A 20,188-nucleotide genomic window follows, 5' to 3' on the forward strand; every position below is an offset into this window, starting at 1 on the left:
CCCCTCTCAGTGTAATCACTTGCTAAACCTAACAGTCAGTCTCTTCTTTAAATCTGTGTAGCACTTTAATCTGACCTGAATAATACGGCTGTTCTTAATATATCAAAATCAATAGAATCTAGTTTTAACAGTTATCTCCCATGTGAGCTCTTTATTCTCTAACCTGAACTGTGTGCCTTTTCTGTTATTGTTTGTGTTTTTGAAGTGCTCAGGTTGTGCCTTTGAAAGGGGTCTGAGTTGAGCAAACCAGCATGTTATACCTGTTTCCCTCTCTGAACAATTCAATATTAAGCAAAGTAGAACAATGTATTTTGTTACAGGTTTCCCTGGGTAGCTGTAATTCATTCTTTATGCCTAAAACCCATTGAAAACCTAATGTGGTATAATGTCAGTGTGCAATTATTTATCATTATGTTGCATATTAATAATGCATCAAAAGAGCCATTAAAATAAATGGAAAATGATATTCTACTGACCATTCCCACTAAATAGAATATAAGCAAATCTGCTGGGAATAAGGAATAAAGAATGACATGCATCAGAGCCTGTGATTGTGAGTTACGCTATGTTGTGTGTGTAGTGATATGTCTACTTCTCCCTCTTATTTGAAATTCTTAGTGAAATAAGAATTGTGAATAATTCTTAAATCGCAGCTTCCTTATGGAAACTACACATCTGGGAAGAACAGAAAGTATGTGCAAAGTTTGGGCATAGAAACGAGCTTTCTTTAAATCTGAATTGTTCCTCTGCAGACACCCCAGTGTCTATAAATCAAGCTCAGTGCTTTCAGAGTACAGCAGTCCTTAATTTAAGAGTAGGATAGGAAAATATTGGGGGTGGGGGAAAACCTGCACAATTCTTTACCTATCCAGTACACACCTCTGATTGAGGGAGCTCAAAAGATGAAGGAAGTATTTGTAGCTTAGGAGACATTCTCTCAGCTTCTTCCCCCACCTCCTTTGTAATGATTTGCACCTCTGAGGGTGCATGGACAGAACAGTCTTAAGCCTTTTGCATGTAGGGATTGCAATGGTATCTGCCCTTGCATGGGATATTGCAGGTGGAATGACTGACAGAGCTCCTTGCCTCTCTGAAAGAGAGTGTTCACATAATAGGCCATTGAGAATTTTATAAGTTATAAAAGTTCAAAGTGAAATTAGTGAAATATGCAGAGACCATTGGCACAGCAGCAGTCAAGCTAGAAGGCAATCAGATCTACCTGGAAACTTCAACCTATTTTTAAATGCTTTTCAAAGTGCACTCTTAAACCATTAACTGTAGTATCATACTTTTTACTGGGTCGAGTTCTTGGTTACTACCTCTACCAGAAATGTAAAGGAATTACAGGCTTTAACCTAAGGCTAGGTCTACACTACCCGCCTGAATCGGCGGGTAGAAATCGATCTCTCGGGGATTGAATTATCGTGTCTCGTCGGGACGTGACAATCGATCCCCGAATCGATGCTCTTACTCCACCAGCAGAGGTGGGAGTAAGCGCCGTCGACGGGGAGCCGTGGAGGTCGATTTTGCCGCCGTACTCACAGCGGGGTAAGTCGGCTCCGATAGGTCGAATTCAGCTACGCTATTCGCGTAGCTGAATTTGCGTATCTTAAATTGAGACACACACACACACACACACACACGTAGTGAAGACCTGCCCTAAGAGAAGGTGTGTCTGCATTCCCACAGAGACAGAGTGGTGCTAAGGTGATTTCCTGTGGTTTTAAATGCCTTCTCATTTCACTCTGTCCAGGCAATTCTCCTATTTTTCTTTTGACACTTTTTGAAAAGTCCTCTGGATATTTTTGATCCTACAAGAGCTCTTCTATCCTAATGGCCCCAGCTAGAGGGTTCATTCTCATTTTGAGGCATGGGAATTTGTGAACATAATTCCCTGTATTTAAAAAGGAGAAACATCTCCTACACACTTTTTAGTGGTTCTGATTAGGAAATTGTGGTGGGAGCTGGGAGGGTGGTACGCAGATGTTATTTTATATATAAACTTCCATCTTAAATGAACTTGCACCTAACAATCCTAAAAGAATTGGCTGAGGTGATCTCTGGCCCCCTAATGTTAATTTTTAATAAATCTTGGAATACCAGGGAATTTCCAAAAGACTGGAAGAGTTTTAATGTCATGCCAGTATTCAAATAGGACAAATGGGATGACCCAGGTAACTATAGGCAGGTTTACCTGAGATCAATCCCAGGCAAAATAATGGAAAAGCTGATACAGGATTCAACCAGTAAAGAAGTAAAGGATAGTAATATAATTAAGGCCAGTCAATGTGGCTTTATGGAAAATACAGCTTTTATTCTTTGATGAGATTACAAATGTGGTTGATAAAAATAACTGCAGATGTGATAGATGTAGACTTTTGAAAGGTATTTGACTCAGTACAGCTGACATGCTAATAAAAAAACATTATGCAATATCAATAAAGCACACATTAGATGGATTAAGAACTGGCTAAGTGACACATTTCAAAAAGTAGTTTGTTGGTGGGGAATCTTCATTGAAAGAGGATGTTTCTAGGGGGTTCCACAGGGATCAGTACTAAACCTAACGCTAACGAATATTTTCATCAGTGATCTGGAAATAAATATAAAGTCACTGCTGATAAATTTGCAGATGATACAAAGATTGGCAGAGTGGTAAATAATAATGAGGAGGACCAGGCAGTCATATAGAGAGAGAGCTGGATTGCTTGGTAAGCCAGTCGAACAAAATGTATTTTAATATAGTCAAGTTAGATATATAGGAACAAAGAATACCTACAGAATGGAGGACTGTGTACTGGAAAACAGTAACTCCGAAAAGAATTTAGGGGTCATAATGGACAAACAGCTGAAAATGATTTTACCTCTGCATATGGCATTGGGGAGACAGATTCTGGAATTACTGCATCCAGTTTTGGTGTCAGCATTTTAAAAAGGATGTTGACAAAGTGAAGGAAAGAGCCACATAAATGATTTGAGAATGGAGAAGATGCCTTACAATGAGAGACTTAAAGATCCCAATTTGGTTAATTTATCAAAAAGAAGACTGAGATTAGTTGACTGTACAGTATAAAGTATCTTTTTGGGCGGGGCGGGGGGAGGGAGGAGATAATGGTACTAAAGGTCTTTTTACACTAGCAGAGAAAGGCATAACAAAAACCAATGGCTAGATGTTGAAGCCAGACACATTCAAATTAGAAAAGAGGCATACATTTTTAACAGTAATGGGGATTAACCACTGGAACAAACTCCCTCAGTAGGTGCTGGATTATCCATCTCTTGATGTCTTCAAATCAAAACCAGATGCCTTTCTGGAAGATAAATTTTAGCCAAGCACAAGTTATGCTTTATTCAAACACAATACAGGGGCAATTGGATGGAATTTCATGGTCTATGATATACAGGTCAGGCTAGATGATCTAATTGCCTCTTCTGGCCTTAAACTCCATGAATCTTTGAATTAAAGGTTGCTAAGGTTAAGGCATATGCTGCTTCTAAAATTCCCCAGCTGATAAATTTAGTACTCAAAGGGATAACCATTATCTGAGCAAAGTGGGGCAAAGCCCAGCATTAGAACTGTTAATCCACCCCCCCACCCAGAGATCTGCCTTATTATCTGCATTTTGAAACCACACCACCCAGAGTTGTTCTGAGTCATCAAGTTGGAAAAAACTCAGTTGACAAATGAGCGTAAGTGTTCTTGGAAAGGGCAAATCTCTCACAGCACAGAAGGTTAGAAAGACTGACAATGGTCCTTGCCGCCTTTTGCCAATAAAGGCACATCTATTACTTTGTACCCCAGTAGCACTTAGTGGCCGCAATTGTGATCAGGGATCCAGTCCCTTGGTACTGCACAAACACATCATGTGAGACAGTTCCCGCCCCCAAAGGGTTTACAATAATAGACGAACAAACAAGGAGTGGGGGTGCAGGGGAATGTCTAGATTGGAACTGGTCTGAAAGGCAGTCAGGTTATACAAAGAGATTAATAGGAATACTGTACATTAAACCCTTAAATGAATATGATTTCACTGCGGCAGTTGTGCATTATATTACAAACTGCATGTTTTCTATCTAGAAAGGTATAATGACAAACTGTGTAGAGCTTTTAGAAATACTAAAATTCAACAACAGATGGCAGCAAAAGCACAGTACCGTTACTGAATTGGCGAGCTTTTTAATTGAAACACAGGAACTACGATTTAAAATCAGCGGTTGTGTTTCAGAACTGTGGTAGAGCACAAGACTTTCAGCGAGAAAAGCTGTGTTCTGTTCCTGGCTTTGCTGTTGAATTGGTTCTTGAATTTCGGAATTTAACTTCTCTTTGCTGGAGATCAGTGCATGATGGAGAAACTCTGCCAGCAGCAGGGATGGGGAGTGGCACAAGAGCTTCTGTGTGGGTTCTCGGCCATCAGAGGATCTCTCTTGTACTGAGGTCTTCCTTCCAGTGTTGGATCCATCAGCTCCTCAGCTTGATTTTTGCTCTGAGTTTGTACAAGCCTAGCAGAATGGAGTCCTTGTCCATGACTAGGGTTCTTGGGCACTTTGGGTAATACAAATAAATAAGTTTCATGAGCACTGCAAGGCAAAGCAGCCATGCCACATCAGAGGATCTGGCCCAGTGTGTTAAATATATTGCTTTCACTGTGTTCCTAAGAACACCCTAGATTTATTAAAAGTGAATTAATTTTACTTGACGCTATACTCCTCGTTTACTCTTTATATTTTTCTCCTCTTCAACACTGAGAATCAGTTAAGTCAATTACACTTTTGTTTATAGTCAATTTCACTTTCAAGTTTAGTGCTGCAATGTTTAAGTTTCAAATAATACCATGGGGAATGTTTGTTTTTAGACACAATGAATACTTCCCTTAAAAAAAAAAAAAACTATTGGAAACACTTTTTGTTTTTACACAAATTGAAAAAAAAAATCAAGTTGACGGCATTCTTTTTAAAAGTTAAATAACTTGTGCTTAAGGCACTCTAGCATTTTGTTTTCTGCTAGAAATAAGTCTGGCTCTCAGAAGGATATGCTGATAGAGACAGTTAAACCTTCAGTGTTGATTTAGGTCAGAGCTCCTATATTTGCTAATATGTTAGCACATCTTGTTAAGCAACAGTGATTGCTGGTGACAGTACTTTGGATTTGTTGTTGAGAGAGAGTATGCATGCTAACACCTGTCCCTTTCCTCCCCCTCCAGGCTACAAAGTGGGATGAACCTGCAGATTTGTTTTGTAAATGACAGTGGTAGTGACAAGGATAGTGATGCCGATGACAGCAAGACTGAAACAAGCTTGGATACACCTTTGTCTCCAATGGTAGGTCTGATAACTAGTTTCACAAAAGGCCTTGTTGAAGAAATAAAAAGATTTTAAAGCACAAGTATGTACATGAGCTTCTATCATTTAAAATAATTCTTTAGCACATGCATGTGCTATTCTTAATATATTTAAGATAGGTATAAATTAAGTTATGATTGGGAAAAGTTATAAACTGGCAATGATGTAAGCAGACAAGGAGCTTGTTAAGTTTTTATAACCATCTTGTTATCTTAAGAACAGTCCTTGATTATCTGTAAAATATTTTGACTGCTGGCCACAGTTGGCAGACTATTTCTAGATAGAGAGACAAGGTGGGTGAGGTAATATCTTTTATTGAACCAACTTCTGTTGGTGAGAGATACAATATAAGATATTACCTCATCCACATTCTCTCTAATATTCTGGGACCAATATGGCTACAAGAAACTGCATATTCCTAGGTCGCTCAGATGTGCTAGATATGTAAATAAGTTCCCTCCTTTTATGGGCTGGTAACAGTAAGGAAGGGGATGGCATGGAGCATCATCAGCTTCTCACCACCCCTTCTTTCTGAACATTATTGTAACAAGGAAATTAGCAGATCTGCCACAATTCCTTCTTTCCCCGTATATTAACAATACCCAAGGGCCTCCCTGGGATTTCCCAGAGTTTGATTCAATCCATGCCTTCAAACACTCACTGATCTAGCAGGTTTCTCTCCCTAACTAAAACTCAAGTTACCATTAGCATTTAAGTGTTCCTGACTTGAAAAATGGTTTTTGGTATTTAAAAATCATTTTGTTGAGCAAATAAATACAATTAAATGATCTCCATCTCCCCTGAAGAAATCATACCACTTGCATACATGAAAATTTTAAAGCTTAAAGCTAAAATTTCTTACAATATTGTCTATCTTAAAGTGTGAACATTATTATACACTTACAACTGATGTGTGTGCACTTTCTTAGAGCAAGCAAAGCTCCTCCTACTCTGATAGAGACACTACTGAAGAGGAATCCGAATCCCTAGATGACATGGATTTTCTCACTAGACAAAAGAAACTGCAAGCTGAAGCCAAAATGGCTTTGGCTATGGCAAAACCAATGGCCAAAATGCAAGTGGAGGTGGAAAAGCAGAACAGGAAAAAATCCCCCGTAGCTGATCTTGTGAGTATCAAACCAAAGGCCAGTATGCATTCAATGACCACCAGATGTTGTTAATTTGTTGTTTTATTGTTGGAATACTTAACCACTTGAGAATAACTAATTCTTTCCAGTTATCCAAATTCTGTACTAGTGCATCCAAATATCTGCAAAACAACATGAACAAAGGATTTTTTTATTTACAAAGAGTAAAATGCACTTAAAATAATTTTTAGTGCTCATTACAGTCCGAGAAAGTAGGGAAAATAAATTCTATTCAATGAAACGTTATCTAGCTTTAAGGTGCTATCTTGCAAACACATTTTATTGGGTGCAGTGCTTACTGCCACATGTAGTCTTATTTAGATCAAGCACTACACCTGCTAGTAAACATTTGCAGGATCAGATCCATACTTAATATTTTATAATAATGAAGCCAAACTGTGTCTTACAAGTTAGAGGTTGTATGTTCATATATGTGTATCTATTTGTTTATAAGTAATAATAAATAAGTGCGTTTGAGAGAGTGAGAGAGATTCTTAGGAAACTCTTTCCTAGTTGTTACAAAATTATCTGAGGTTATTCAGCTGGAAATTATCAACTTTAGAACAGGGTTTCTCAACCTGTGGCTCTTGTCCCACGGGGCTGGCTGGGCTCACCTCCCTGCTCCGTGTATTGCAACCTCTAGGGTACCAGCGCCAGTCAGGTTTGGCCCAGCCCTCATGATGGTGGGAGTCCTGGTAGGCCAAATTTGAATGACTGGCACTGCAACCCCATGAGCCAGGTGACAAGTCCACTCACACAAGTTTTGTCCGGGGGTGGGGGGGGGAGGCAGTGCCAAACCTGACTGGCTCTGCAACCCCAGAGGTTGCAACACCCAGAGCGGAGAGCCAAGCCCAGTCAGCCCCTCAGCACAGGACCTGCCACTGTGGGGTAAGTGCTGGGCAGGACCTGACCAAAACCACCCTAGGGCTTCCATCCCTGACTATTTACTGGGTTACCACAGCCCATAAACATTTACAAATGGGTCCTGATCTCAAAAAGGTTGAGAACCTCTGCTTTAGAAGATTTGACAGAATAATAAATATATTCAAATTCAGAAATGGAGTAAGGCATGACAATACAGTGTACTTCAAAAGGATGTTTTTGCAGTCAGTGGAACTACCCACGAGTGAAGTTCTATTTATTCACATATAATAATATATCTGCGTGTGCTGAAAAATAAAATGCATATAATTTTTAATAACATTTAAGCCTTTCAAAATGTTATTTTAGAAGCTAATTTGCATCTGCCCGTTATCAGTAAATTAGAACTAACTTTTTATATAAGCCTTTGTTAATCTTTTAACTGTGTGTGTAATGTGTATCTAGAGAGAAAACTAATAGATAAATATATAATCATTACTACCGCTATTCATAAATCTGTTCAGATTAGTAATTAAAGAATGCAGCAGAAACAAAACTCTAAGCAGAAATGAAAAGAAAACCAAAAAAATAAGTACTTGAAAGTAGAATGTACATTTCAAAGATGAGACCTTAACTCAATAGTCATTCTTCCAACATATATAGCAATGTAATATGTGAAAAAATTAATCCCAGACTTAAAATGGTTTTCAAATAAATCTCTCCCGCTCTATATTGTATAAATCACTCTCTGAAGAGCAGCAAAAAACTAAGGCTAACCATTCATCCATCTATCCTGTCTGCCTGTGTTAAACATAAAGGCTGATTGAGAATTAAAATGGTATCTTAATTTAAAACTGTCAGTAATTGGTAACAGCTGTCTTTTTAGATGACTTTTCTCAAGAATGTTTCTATTTAAGTTGACACTTGTCTAGTTTAATGCCACATCAACGTTTATATTGTGATGATGTAGATACAGTCCAGTGGCTAAACGCTTTGTTTTAAGCTTGATTCTTAGTGTTTTAGAAATGGCTCAGTTAGGAATATCCATATATGCCAAAGGGATGTGCAGTTACCATGCATAACTGCATACAAGGCAAGAGATTTAGGTATGAAATTTCAATCAGTAGTTGCAGAGTCAACATGGGTCACTGTATTGGGTCATTTATGGAGTGATATCTGTGGGGGAAATGAAGTGATGAAGCTAGAAGGTTATAACTACGGGGATGATGATTATTTTTGTGACAATTTCTCATAAAAGGATTTATTCATCCTTGTTCTTTCCTTTGAAAGGTTGACTTAATATTAATCACAAGTTTTCATTTTGGAAGTCTCAGTAAATGGGCTTTCTATGGCTACATGAAAGCATGTGCATGGTAGGGGATAGGGAAAGGGGAGGATAGTACTTGGAATGTCAACACATTTTTTTATTATTTTTATTTAGAAATATAAATCATTTGAAGTAATAATAACCTAAAAGGCTTTTAATCCATCTTTAGCTGCCACATATGCCTCATATAAGTGAATGCTTGATGAAAAGAAGTTTAAAACCCACTGACCTGAGAGATATGACTATTGGGCAGCTACAAGTGATAGTCAATGATCTCCACTCACAAATAGAAAGTAAGTGACTTTTGTTTTAATTCTTTGATATTTTCCTTTTAATTAGCTATAGTACATTAACTTAGGTATGGGCAGGGCCGGCTCCAGGCACCAGCGGAGCAAGCTGGTGCTTGGGGCGGCCCATGGAAGGGGGTGGCACATCCAGGTCTTCAGCGGCAATTCGGCGGCGGGTCCTCAGTCCCTCTCAGAGGGAAGGACCCGCTGCTGAATTGCCGCCAAAGAATGAAGCGGCGCAGTAGAGTAGCCGCCGAAATGCCACCGATCGCGGCTTCCTCCCCCCCCCCCCCCTTTGCTGCTTGGGGTGGCAAAAATCTGGAGCCGGCCCTGGGTGTGGGGAAAAAGTGCAATATGTATGTTACCACAGGAAGAAAGTAAATCTTGTGTGTTCATTTTGATGTATTAACTTGAAAAATCATATCTGGCCGAACTTGTGTGGGCCTTAAACTCAACTCACCAGCACTGCTGTCTGTATGTAATGTGATAATTTTTAAATGCCGCATCCAATCAATTCCAAACTTTCACTGACTGTTCTAGGCATCAGTGGGCAGAATCCTACTGATTTGGGGGAAAACCAAATGAGGAAAAACGGGGACACAGGGCCATCGGTTTCTAACACAGCCACAGGGGTTACTCCTCTGACCCCAGCTTCTCCCGCCCCCCAAAAAAATTTCCCCAACAGTTGCTGTCCCAGCTCGTCACAGAAAGCAGCTGGCACGCCGGGACACTTTGTTTACTTAGGTTTACCTCCGTGCCTGCGGACGCGTGAGGTAAACAAACCATCTCGGCCCGCCAACGGCTTATCCTGATGGCCCAGGAGCCAAAGTTTGCTGACCACTGAATTATAGGGTCGGCTTATGAACGGGTCATAAAAATTTTCCATTTTTACTTATCCATCTTGGGGGGTCGGCTTATAAACAAATCGGCCTATGATCGAGTATATACGGTAAGTTCTTGTTCCCTTCTGCTCTATTTAGAGATATCCAATAGCCTGCAAGGCCCAATATTCTAAAGTGCTGAGCAGCTCCTGCAAGATCTGAAAACCAGGCTTCCCTGCATTTGTGGGTTCTCAACACCTTACAGAATCCGGCTTTTTAAAAATCATATCTAAAACAATTACTGCTCCTCAGGTAGTACTGCTCTAGGGCTTAAGGGGGCATTGTCAACTCTCAATCTAGTTAATTAAAGCTAGCTTTAGAAACTACCATTTTTTATTTTTTTGTATGGACATTGTTGCAGGGCAAGTGCATCCCCTCCCTCTTTGGGACAGGACAAGGGCTGGGCGTTGTAGCCCCATGGTTAAGACCACCTGACTACCTTATCCTCAGGGCAGTGTAGCCTAATGGCCAAAGTCTATATGGTCATCTTTCCTCGTGGGGCTAAGTGGCCTGGCGGCCAAAGTCAATATGTCTGCCCTTCCCTCAGGGCAGTATGACCGAGTGGCCCAGGTCAATAAGACTGCCTTCCTCCACTGGACTGTGCAGCATAGTGGCCAGAATCAATAAGGCTGCCCTCCTCCACAGGGCTGTGTGGCCCAGTGGCCAGTAGGGACGGGATGGAGCCTGGGAGTGGCAAGTGTGCTCCCCATCGAGTCAGTGGGGAGCCTAACGAAACATGCTGATGTCATCCAGTACAATGACTAGTCCCCCTGGGCTACTTCTTATCCTTTCCCTTATGCAGTGGTCTGGGCATCTCCAGGATTTTTGGGCTCCTCTGCCTGTGCAGCTCCATCCTTCCTTGGGTGTCCGCAGGTGCTTGGGTGTCCACCTGGGTCTCGGCGCCTCTGGCTTCCACGGTCTGGGGCTTCCACAGCTCCCGGGCTGGAGCCTGCAAGGTGCATCCTCCCTCCTCAGCAGTCAGCCCAGCCTGAGCTGAGTTGCTCCCTTTTATACTGTTGGAGCATGCCCAGCAGGGGTGAGGGGGCGGGGCTTCCTCCACCCAGTGTGTGGGGCTAACCCCTTCTTGGCCAGTGCAGGGCAAGTGCACCCCATCACAGACATATTTTTCTGTTTCTCAAAATGTCTTTTTTTCTCTTCCTTGTTGTTATATTGCAATGTCACAGTCATGCTGGAAGGGCATAACGAGTGGAGTCCCACAGGGATCAGTTCTGGGTCCGGTTCTGTTCAATATCTTCATCAATGATTTAGATACTGGAATACAGAGTACACTTATAAAGTTTGCGGACGATACCAAGCTGGGAGGGGGCTGCAAGTGTTTTGCAGAACAGGATTAAAATTCAAAATGATCTGGACAAACTGGAGAAATGGTCTGAAGTAAACAGGATGAAATTCAATAAGGGAAATGCAAAGTACTCCACTTAGGAAGGAACAATCAGTTGCACACATACAAAATGTGAAATGACTGCCTAGGAAGGAGTACTGTGGAAAGGGATCTGAGGGTCATAGTGGACCACAAGCTGAACATGAGTCAACAGTGAAACACTGTTGCAAAAAAAGCAAACATCATTCTGGGATGTATTAGCAGGAGTGTTGTAAGGAAGACATGATGTAATTCTTCCGGTCTACTCTGCACTGATTAGGCCTCAACTGGAGTATTGTGTCGAATTCTGGGTGCCACATTTCAGGAAAGATGTAGACAAATTGGAGAAAGTCCAGAGAAGAGCAACAAAAATGAAGGTCTAGAAAACATGACCTATGAGGGGCGGGGGTCGCTAGCTGGAGGATTCTCTGCGACTTGAAGTCTTTAAATCGCAGGATTTGGGGACTTCAACAGCTGAGTCAAGGGAAAGGGGGTGGGTCAGCTTTTGTGGCCTGCATCATGCGGGAGGTCAGACTAGATGATCATAATGGTCCCTTCTGACCTTAAAGTCTATGAGTCTAAGATTGAAAAAAATTAGGTTTGTTTCGTTTGGAAAAGAGAAGACTGAGAGGGGACACGATAACAGTTTTCAAATACATAAAAGGTTGTTACAAGGAGGAGGGAGAAGAATTGTTCTTCTTAACCTCTGAGGATAGGACAAAAAGCAATGGGCTTAAATTGCACCAAGGGAGGTTTAGGTTGGACATTAGGAAAAACTTCCTAACTATCATGGTGGTTAAACACTGGAATAAATTGCCTAGGGAGACTGTGGAATCTCCATCATTGGAGATTTTTAAGAGCAGGTTAGAGAAACCCCTGTCAGGAATGGTCTAGATAATACTTAGTCCTGCCATGAGTGCAGGGGACTGGACTAGATGACCTCTCGAGGTCCCTTCCAGTCCCATGATTCTATGTTTTAATGCATTAATAATAAAAATGCATCACATACATTTGTGTGTGAAGAGAGTGTTATGTGTCCCCCCTTCCCCCAATCTCTCCTTGCTGTCTGATAGAGTTTTTCCCAAGGGATGTCCACCTCCTAGTGTTAAGAATTAATTAATTTTGGACGAGGGTATTCTGGTGGCTCTAAGTCACAAATGTTTGTTGGGCACTGTACTGCTCCTTAGATTGTGGTGCTCGTTAATTACTGTCATGGTGCTCTGCTGGGGATGCAAATGATTTTTCCCTGAAGTCCTGCAACAGAGGCTGCTGTTTTTGAGCAACCCTACTGGAATATTCGTTTTATATTCTAGGACATCAGTCAAGCTGTTTAGAACATATGTTGTGAATAGCACATAAAAGAGAATCATTAAAAAATCAGTTTTACTCTGATTCAGTTATTTTCGGTTTCTGAGTGGGACAGTGAATCATTAACAGAACCACAACCTATATCACTAGATTTTTATTCTAAACATTTCATTCAGGCATCATTTTTGTTCTTGACTGCTCCCCACCCAGGTCCCTTTCTGTTTACCGTTATCTGTTGAATTGTGGTGTGTGGCTTCTAGCTTGAAAGGCAGATTTTGTGTGTGCACACGAAGGAGCAAGTGCACTTTCCTTTGTGGTGTTTTCTGGATTAGCTAGCAGTCAGTCAGAAACTCAGTAGTCCCCTACCACTCTCCAGAATGATTCACCATATCATTTTGCTATATTAAGGAAGAACCCACCTGCACTCCATTCTGAATTGCAATGTATTTTATTCCAGGCAAAGCAGAACAAGCATCCTGTAACATTTATATAGTTACCCACTGTCACTTGCGTCACATGTTGGCTGTATTTTTGCTTAGAATCACTACATTCCTTAACCTATAAGTAGATATCAACCACAGGTTTTTGTTTACAGGCTGCAAGAGGTCAGCAAGTCTGTTGTAGTATTCAAGATGTCTGCCATTACCACAAAGTACAGCTGAAGTACAGCTCTTTCATCTCTCAGAGCTATTTGGAAATACTGCCCTTTTTCTTCACACTGTTTCATTTCCATTCTTCTTTTTGAACAGAAAAGGTCTGTGTTCAGATTAGGATGCAGATTTTCTGGGCTTCAGAACAGTGTCAGGCTTGCAGTTATGGCAGCATTGAGAAGGGGAGAGTTCCAGGAAGCTCATTATGCTCTAGAGACATCTTCTTCTGGGATTACTTTAGGTTATTTTTTCACACACTTTTTCCTAATGAGTGATTTGTTTTTTCTTAGTGGGTAGAGGCTACTCGGACCAAAAGTCTTTTCCAACTGTCTTTTAAGTAGATGGATTAGCTAAAACCTAAAGTTTGAATTGAGAGGATGCTACATTCAGTTATTTCATGAAACCCATAGTAGTTATTTGTTATAGCTCTATTAGTAATATAGATAATCACTACTTTTATTCCATTTTGCGATACGCTTCCTTTTATGAAGACGAAAACCTTACGTAGGGAATCTTTCTGCTTCTCCATGTAAGCAGTTGTTTACTATATGCAACATAATGATTTAAGAGGAGCTAACAGATTCCCTAATCATTAATCTGTGATTGAATTAAATTATAAACTCCTTGTCTCTGGTACCAGGCTTGAATGAAGAATTGGTGCAGCTGCTTCTTATTCGAGATGAATTGCACACAGAGCAGGATGCAATGCTGGTAGACATTGAAGACTTGACCAGGTTAGTAAAGTCTTCTGTTAAACACTGCTGCTAAGAATATTCCAAGTTTAATATACTTTCTATGTTTTGGAGCAATATTTGGGTAGAATGGCAGGCCTAAAAGTTGGTGGTGATGGGTAAACCCTGTATCTGTAAGCTGTCACAGAGCGGCTGAAATGAACAAATCTTCCTTTTACAAAATTCATATTGGATCACCAGTGTAAGCATTAAAAACTTGAGCTACCATTTTGATCCTCCATTACATATTTTTTTATTGCAATTCATACCATTATTTTGTGTGTTTTATTTAGAAATCTATATTAGAACCCACTGCCAAAGTAAGTGGGTGCTTTGAGCAATAAAAAAAAATCAATTACTAATCGATACAGAATAATATTTAAGTAATTGCTGTTACTTAATGATATATCATTCACCAAATGAAGGTTCCTATTCTTGGACCCAATTCATGTCTAAAACTAATCCACAATTTTCTCTAAAAGCACTCTCAGTAAAATAAGTGGAACTTCAGAGATGATTACGGCTCGGAAATGGGAAACCTGGGTTAACTTTGGGGAGGAGCAGCAGGCTGGAGCCAGGGACTATATCTTCCTCAGGGCATGACTTTTAACTCTTTGGATATCTTTTTACACAATTGTCTCCATCAGTGTTACAGTACTTTAAGGCCATTTCTGCAACAATAGCAAAATAATTCAGCCACAGGCAATCCTAAATATTTTCAGCAACTTTCTGCTGAGAAATATCAACTAGCTGTCCAACTCCATATCCCTAGAGACCAAATTTAGATGTTTTGCTTTACCAAGGTCTGGCACTGTCATTTCTGAAAGGTAGAGAATAGAAGCTAGTTAAGAATAAATCTGCTTTGGTGCTGCCAGAAAGTTTTAATCCCAACACATCAAAAAGGTTTAAAAAAAAATCCCCATAGGATTTGTGTGGTGCAGGCTAGATGAGGTAGACTTTGCAACCAGAAGGATTGCAAGGAGATAGAAAAATATTAAGCAGTGGATTGAGAGAAAACATGCCAGAATACAGGCATTAAGTCCACTTAATCCATCGTCTCTGACATGATTTAAGGGATATTTTTAACTTGTATAATATTATGGCAGATTTTAAAGGTTTCTGCATAATAAAGATTAAAAAGATGTTGGATTATTTCCAGTGCATATTGGTCAGAGCTACTATTTTCAGCACTGCAGCATTAAACTTCCCATGTAAAATTGTATGGGACGCCAAAAACATTTGTAATAGTTTTTAAAAATCTTTCTGAATAAACATTTAAACAAAGTCTATTTTAAAATGATATTTTCAGAACTCCCTTTTGATGATATGGAAAAGGGGGGAAATGGTGTGTAATGTTTGATTTTTATTATTTTTTTTAAAGACCTTTGTGTTGCATTATATTTGGTTGAAATACAGTTAACCACTACCTGGGAAAAGTTTTGTCATAAATGATATGGTAATTGGAGTGTAGTTAAGTCAAATACCATCATTCAAAGTAGTTTACATGCCACCTATGGGTGCTTTTAAATATTGCAGTCCTGGCTCACCTCTGTTGCAATCACAAGTAAAGCCTCCTCATTTAGAAATCTTGCATGTGCACAGTCACTATGTGGTAATTAACAGAATAACAGTAAAACTGAAGAGGATTTGGGGTTAGGAGTGGAGCTGAATAATTATAAAGTCTCCTTTCAGGCATACACAAGTTAATATCTGTTAGAGATCCCAAGTGCATTGTAACATAGCTTTATGCAAAATAACTGCTATGTGCCAGAGAATTTCCCATTTAAGTGAAAATTCTCTGCCTGGCCTTGGTCTATTACATAGTCCCACCTTTTGGGGTTGAAGGATTTTTACAGTAATAGATACTTGATCTGCCCCTGCATGCTGTCTCACAGTGAGTTCATTCAGAGCAGGGTTCTCAGCTGTACAATTTGGGCATCCTCGCATTCATCCAGGCCCCCTTCAAGTCAGCAGTAGCACACCTGCCTGGGTGAACTTACAGGAAAGAGGGGTTGGAGTTGGCCTGTAGGCACTTCTCCCCATTATCATCAAACATGCATGGTCTTCTGAGAAGCGTTACGCGAGCCACCACGACCACGGCTGATGGCATTATACAACCCACCTGCATCAGGGTTCTGGTGTCCCAGCTCAGGTTCTGGACCTTGGTCTTCTGCCATGAGATGTACAACCTCATAATGGGGGCGGCATCTTAGAAACTTTGAAAAGCAGGGCTGAAAGTCTCTGGCTTGTCCACAAGCAAAGCAGTGTCATCAACGTAGTCTTGGTCGGTGAACACTTTTTGACCAACCTTGATTCCGACGTGGAGTTGCAAGTCCTAATATCCATTTGATAGCGCAACAGAATACTGCTGGGGTAAGAATACATCCCTACTGCATGTCTGAGGTTGTGTAGAAATCCAGTGATAGCAGTTGACCAGCACATTGGTACTGATGTGAAGATCGTGCACCAGATTTAGCAGAATATCTGGTGTGCCAAGACCTTTTCGTGCAAACCGAAGTGCTGATCTGTCAGCTGAATCAAAAGCTGCTTTGTTGTCTATATATGCCACATGAAGCAGGCAGTTAAATTCTCTGTGCAGCTCAGCCAGAAGCCAGGGAGTATGGATAGCATCTGTTGTCGACCACTCATTAGTGAAATCTGATTGTCCACAGCAATGTCATCTGTTAAGGAGCGGCTGTATCCTACCAAGCAGAACACAAGTGCAGACCTTTCCAGGGACTGATAGCAACGAGATCAACCTGTAGTTCCTTCACTCAGTGGGAGATCCTTTACCCTAGTACAATGATGGCCATAGGCACCAACTTTCCCCAGTGCCAGTGGGTGCTCGCGCCCCCCTGGTCCCGCCACAGCTCCACCCTGTTGTTGATCTTTGCTCATTACTTGAGCAGGGGCCCTTGTTGGGTGCTACCAGCTGGAACCAGTCGCACTCGGCTCACATGAGCAGGGCTGACCACACCCTGAAGTAGAGCAGCTAACGCCTCTACTACCCAGTACTTTGGGACAAACAGCAGTGGATTATCTAGTTGTAGTGGTTGGACAGTAATCAGTTCTGAGAGTTCCTAGTAATGAGTGCTGCTTGTGTTGTCAAATAGTATTTAGGATGTTATATGTACTTTTTGTTGTGATGGGTACTGCAGGAATATGAATTTGCACAATGATTTACACCACTTACTATCATTGTATACCTTGCAGTGTTTGCTTGATGTTCCATCTATTTCTTTTTCTGTGCTTCCAAAAACATTTCAGCATTCTGAAAGCATTTTGCATCAGTAGTAAATGAAATTGTTTAAACGTTTAGAAGTGTCTTTGACATCTTCTATATCAGTGTATTTCGTTGTTACACTTTGTGATATTACTCTGTATTGTCATGTCACCAAAGGGCAAGGGATGCAGTGTCAACCCTAATTCCTGGCTAATTCCTCAGCTTGTTATACCGTCTAATTGTTCTGAAACTAACAAATTTAATTCCTTGGATGGGAGCAGGGAAAATGTTTGCAGGTTATATGATCCCAGGAGTTTCCTTTAGTCTAAGGAATGTTTCTTTCCTCTCAACATGTATTGTACACTAGGTAACCAGGCCAAGGTCATGAAAGGTTACACTAAGCTAATCTGAACACAGTAATATTTGATTGCTTAATATTCTCTTCATTGGAGAAGCCTTATTTAGGTTGAAGTATGTTTTAAGATGTTGAATAGTCCATTTAATTTTTCTTGGTAGTGAGTAACATAGCTTTTTTCCCCCTCCCCAGACATGCTGAAAGTCAGCAGAAGCACATGGCAGAGAAAATGCCAGCAAAATAAAGCAAGAAGCCATCAGAATACGCTAGCATTTATTTTGCTTCTGTGATTGTACAAATGCTGATGCTCAAGGTGGCGCACAAGAAAATGAGTGTTAGTCATTGATAATGTCTGAAGCTTTATGTCCAGTGATTGGCCTCTGCTCCTTAATTTATTTTAATTTTTTATTTGTGCCACTAAATATCAGGCATTTTAATAATATTATTACAAAAATGTACAGTACTTATAACATTACAAACCATGGATAAGAAGAAAAGGTAGTTTACCTTTATTTTTGTTTGTTTAGAGATTTTAAGTTGAACAGTATTTTACCATTGACTACTTTTTATTCTTCACTGTAGTTTTAAACAAAGAAACTGTAATTGACGGTGCTATACAAGTAAAAAGAAAAAAAAATGCCTGCCTCATAGTGAAATTGTAGCGTTCAGTAATATGTATATTTTAATCAGTTTTCAACATTTTGTGAATGTTGACTACCTGACATTCATTTTTAAATGTGCTATTAACATTCAGTTGGATTCAGAGAGTTACCTTGAAAGTTTTATGTATAAATATGTAAAATAAAATTTAAAATTTTGTTTCATATGATGTCTTTTTGTTGACTAGTGGTTGACTTAGGTGTTGCACCAGTAATATATTCATCCTACTAAATGTGCAATTCCTAATTTCTCATCACCAGAAAGAGCTTTTTTTGCATATTGCATTTTACAAAAAAAAAAGAGAGAGAGAAAGGAGACAAGACCAGATTTTTGTAGATCTATTTATTTGTAAGTTCATAAAGTATATGTGACATGGTCTTAGGATATTCTTATATATAGTATTCACTGGGAATCCTAATATCATGACTGTTGTTAGAATCAGCAGGCACATACAGTAGATGTTTTTATATTTTAATGTCTGTGGCTAAATATTCAAATAACTCACCAACTGTCAAAAATATAAATGTGTCAAAATCTTAACACACTAAATGTAACATGTATGGTAATTAACCACTTCACTACCTTTTGGCTGAGATCACAGTGTCTTCATCAGTTTAGTATCTGCTACATCTGTCTGGGCACCAAGGACTGACTAGATAACCAAATAATTCTCTTCAGTCTTTGATTTCTTTGATTTCATGCTGACATACCAGGTCAACCTATCTTTACCTAGTACTAGATAGCTGTAGCCAGCAGCTGAAATATACATTATGCAAAACAGGTTATCTTTTACATTTTGCTTTATTTTTTCTCTGAGGTGTGACAAATTTATCTTGAGCAAGGTTATGGCTAACGAATTATTCAGGATGCTTTAACAGAGCCATATGTTACATTAAAATTTCACCTCACATGAAGAATGTATTTTATAAAATTATTTATTGACATTTGTTTTGTCTCAGCAATTATGCAGTCCATAAATGAGGCACAAAAACGCTGCGGAGTTTGGTAGGTTTTTTTTTTAACAGAGCCCTACTATGTTGTAAGAAACTTCTCTTTGTGGCATAGGTGTAGTCTTCACGTGCCAGATGGCATTTGCTTTAGTAGGGAGTAGATGGATCACACTTTCTAGCACTGATGTACATTCTGTATTTTATTATTAGAAAATATTTGCTGCTCTGCAGCTTTTCAAGAGGGAAGTGTTCACAGTTTTTCCTTTAAGTCTAGCAGGAAGAATGTCATTGCTCTGAATTTGCCACTACAGTTTTGTACTAAGTTGAAGTTAGCACAGGGTTCTCAAACTAATCTGCGGATCCCTTCAGGAGGCATGTCATGCTAGTGAAGCATCTGTCAGTTTCCAGTTGGTGGTGATCCCTGATGTTTGTAGTCCTGTCCAGGACTTTATTTTTAAACTGAATAAATGAAGCACACATGGCTGCATCAGGATGCTCTCTGTCTGGTGTTGCTCTGGGTTCAAACATAGAGATGACACCTAAAGTGGAGAGATAGTAAACACACAGGCAGATATGACCAAAGTGCAGATGAAAGCAGGTGCGGAAAGGCACCAAGGAGAGATTTAGTACTACTAAGCGGAGGGTGGGATTTTCAGAAGTGCTCAGTGTTGATATAACTGCTCCCACTAACTTCAGTGGAGCAGAGTTAGGCTAGCACTGTGTGCCTTTGAAAATCCCACCTGTAAACTCCTTCTGTGTATCCAGAGATAGGGAGTAAATAGCACATGAAAAAAATGTTGGAGTGTACTAAGAAGTTGATTTTCATTCTGTCTCCTTAATACTGTTCTGAGACTAGTTTTGCAAGTAACCAAAACTTGAATTGGGATTAGGAAATTGGAAGGGGGAAGTGTCCAGGAAAGAGCTCATCTCTATTTTAAGAAGTGATCCATAGCATGTACAGAGTTTGAGAACCGCTGAGCTAGCCTATAGAATACATATAAAACAGGAATGTAAAATTAAGATTATTTATTTTGCTTTCTTCGAATCTATGCAGAAAAAATATTTTGGATGTTATTTCCCTGTATC

General features: G+C 39.9%; 1 protein-coding gene across 6 annotated transcripts in view; it reads left to right on the forward strand.

Annotated features, from left to right (window-relative positions):
* LOC117882507 (schwannomin-interacting protein 1) overlaps nucleotides 1-18,452 on the forward strand; it is a 106,227-nt gene extending 87,775 nt beyond the window's left edge. For 5 of the 6 annotated variants that reach the window (XM_034780812.1, XM_034780813.1, XM_034780816.1 and 2 more), the window contains 5 exons: nucleotides 5,202-5,319; nucleotides 6,270-6,467; nucleotides 8,846-8,969; nucleotides 13,824-13,917; nucleotides 17,685-18,452. In XM_034780812.1, the coding sequence (XP_034636703.1) occupies nucleotides 5,202-5,319; nucleotides 6,270-6,467; nucleotides 8,846-8,969; nucleotides 13,824-13,917; nucleotides 17,685-17,736 (586 nt within the window). In that variant the 3' untranslated portion in view covers nucleotides 17,737-18,452. Of the gene's footprint in view, nucleotides 1-5,201; nucleotides 5,320-6,269; nucleotides 6,468-8,845; nucleotides 8,970-13,823; nucleotides 13,918-14,207; nucleotides 14,236-17,684 lie in introns of those variants that run through there. The other variant, XM_034780814.1, reaches the window with a different exon arrangement.
* The last annotated feature ends 1,736 nt before the right edge of the window (nucleotides 18,453-20,188 follow it).

The sequence above is a fragment of the Trachemys scripta genome, chromosome 9 (assembly GCF_013100865.1).
Source record: "Trachemys scripta elegans isolate TJP31775 chromosome 9, CAS_Tse_1.0, whole genome shotgun sequence".
NCBI classification, from domain to species: Eukaryota; Metazoa; Chordata; order Testudines; family Emydidae; genus Trachemys; species Trachemys scripta.